This window comes from Gavialis gangeticus, unplaced genomic scaffold (genome assembly GCF_001723915.1).
Source record: "Gavialis gangeticus isolate Ggan-Ray unplaced genomic scaffold, GavGan_comp1, whole genome shotgun sequence".
NCBI lineage: Eukaryota > Metazoa > Chordata > Crocodylia > Gavialidae > Gavialis > Gavialis gangeticus.
In genome coordinates, this window is record NW_017728983.1 from 4,347,270 (window position 1) to 4,347,758 (window position 489).

The 489-nt window shown below is 47.0% G+C and overlaps 1 protein-coding gene across 1 annotated transcript in view; it reads left to right on the forward strand.

The window, feature by feature from the left end:
• SLCO2A1 (solute carrier organic anion transporter family member 2A1) overlaps nucleotides 1-489 on the forward strand; it is a 133,853-nt gene that overhangs the window by 127,663 nt on the left and 5,701 nt on the right. Inside the window, exon 13 of the mRNA XM_019513040.1 lies at nucleotides 126-295. Within this exon, the coding sequence (XP_019368585.1) occupies nucleotides 126-295 (170 nt within the window). The remainder of the gene's footprint in view (nucleotides 1-125; nucleotides 296-489) is intronic.

A 489-nucleotide genomic window follows, 5' to 3' on the forward strand; every position in this document is an offset into this window, starting at 1 on the left:
TAGTGTCAGTGCTCCCATGAAACTTGTATGAGAAGAGAATGGGGACATTCACATTCCTGCAAACTTCACTGCAGACATCTTGCCCTCAAGAAGTGCTTCACCCTCTTTTCTAACACTCTGAACAGCTCTATGTGAACTGCTCCTGCATCCCTGCCACGGATGGAGCATCCTGGGCGAAGCATGGACGCTGCCCGGCAGGGTGCTCTCACTTCCTACTTCCTACTATTTTCGTCATCTCGTTTGCTGCACTGATTGCCAGCCTGTCTCATAATCCCCTCTACATGATGGTTTTACGGTAAGTGATGGATCTAAATACTGTGGGAATTCCTGTGACATACCACATGAAAGGCACCATCACACTTTCTCCCCACCTATGATCAGATGTCTCTATTATCCTCTCCATTCTGGCTATCTGTGGTGACACATTCTTGTTGTGATTCATAATTTCATAGTAGGGTCGGAAGGGAACTGAGCAGATCATCAAGTCTG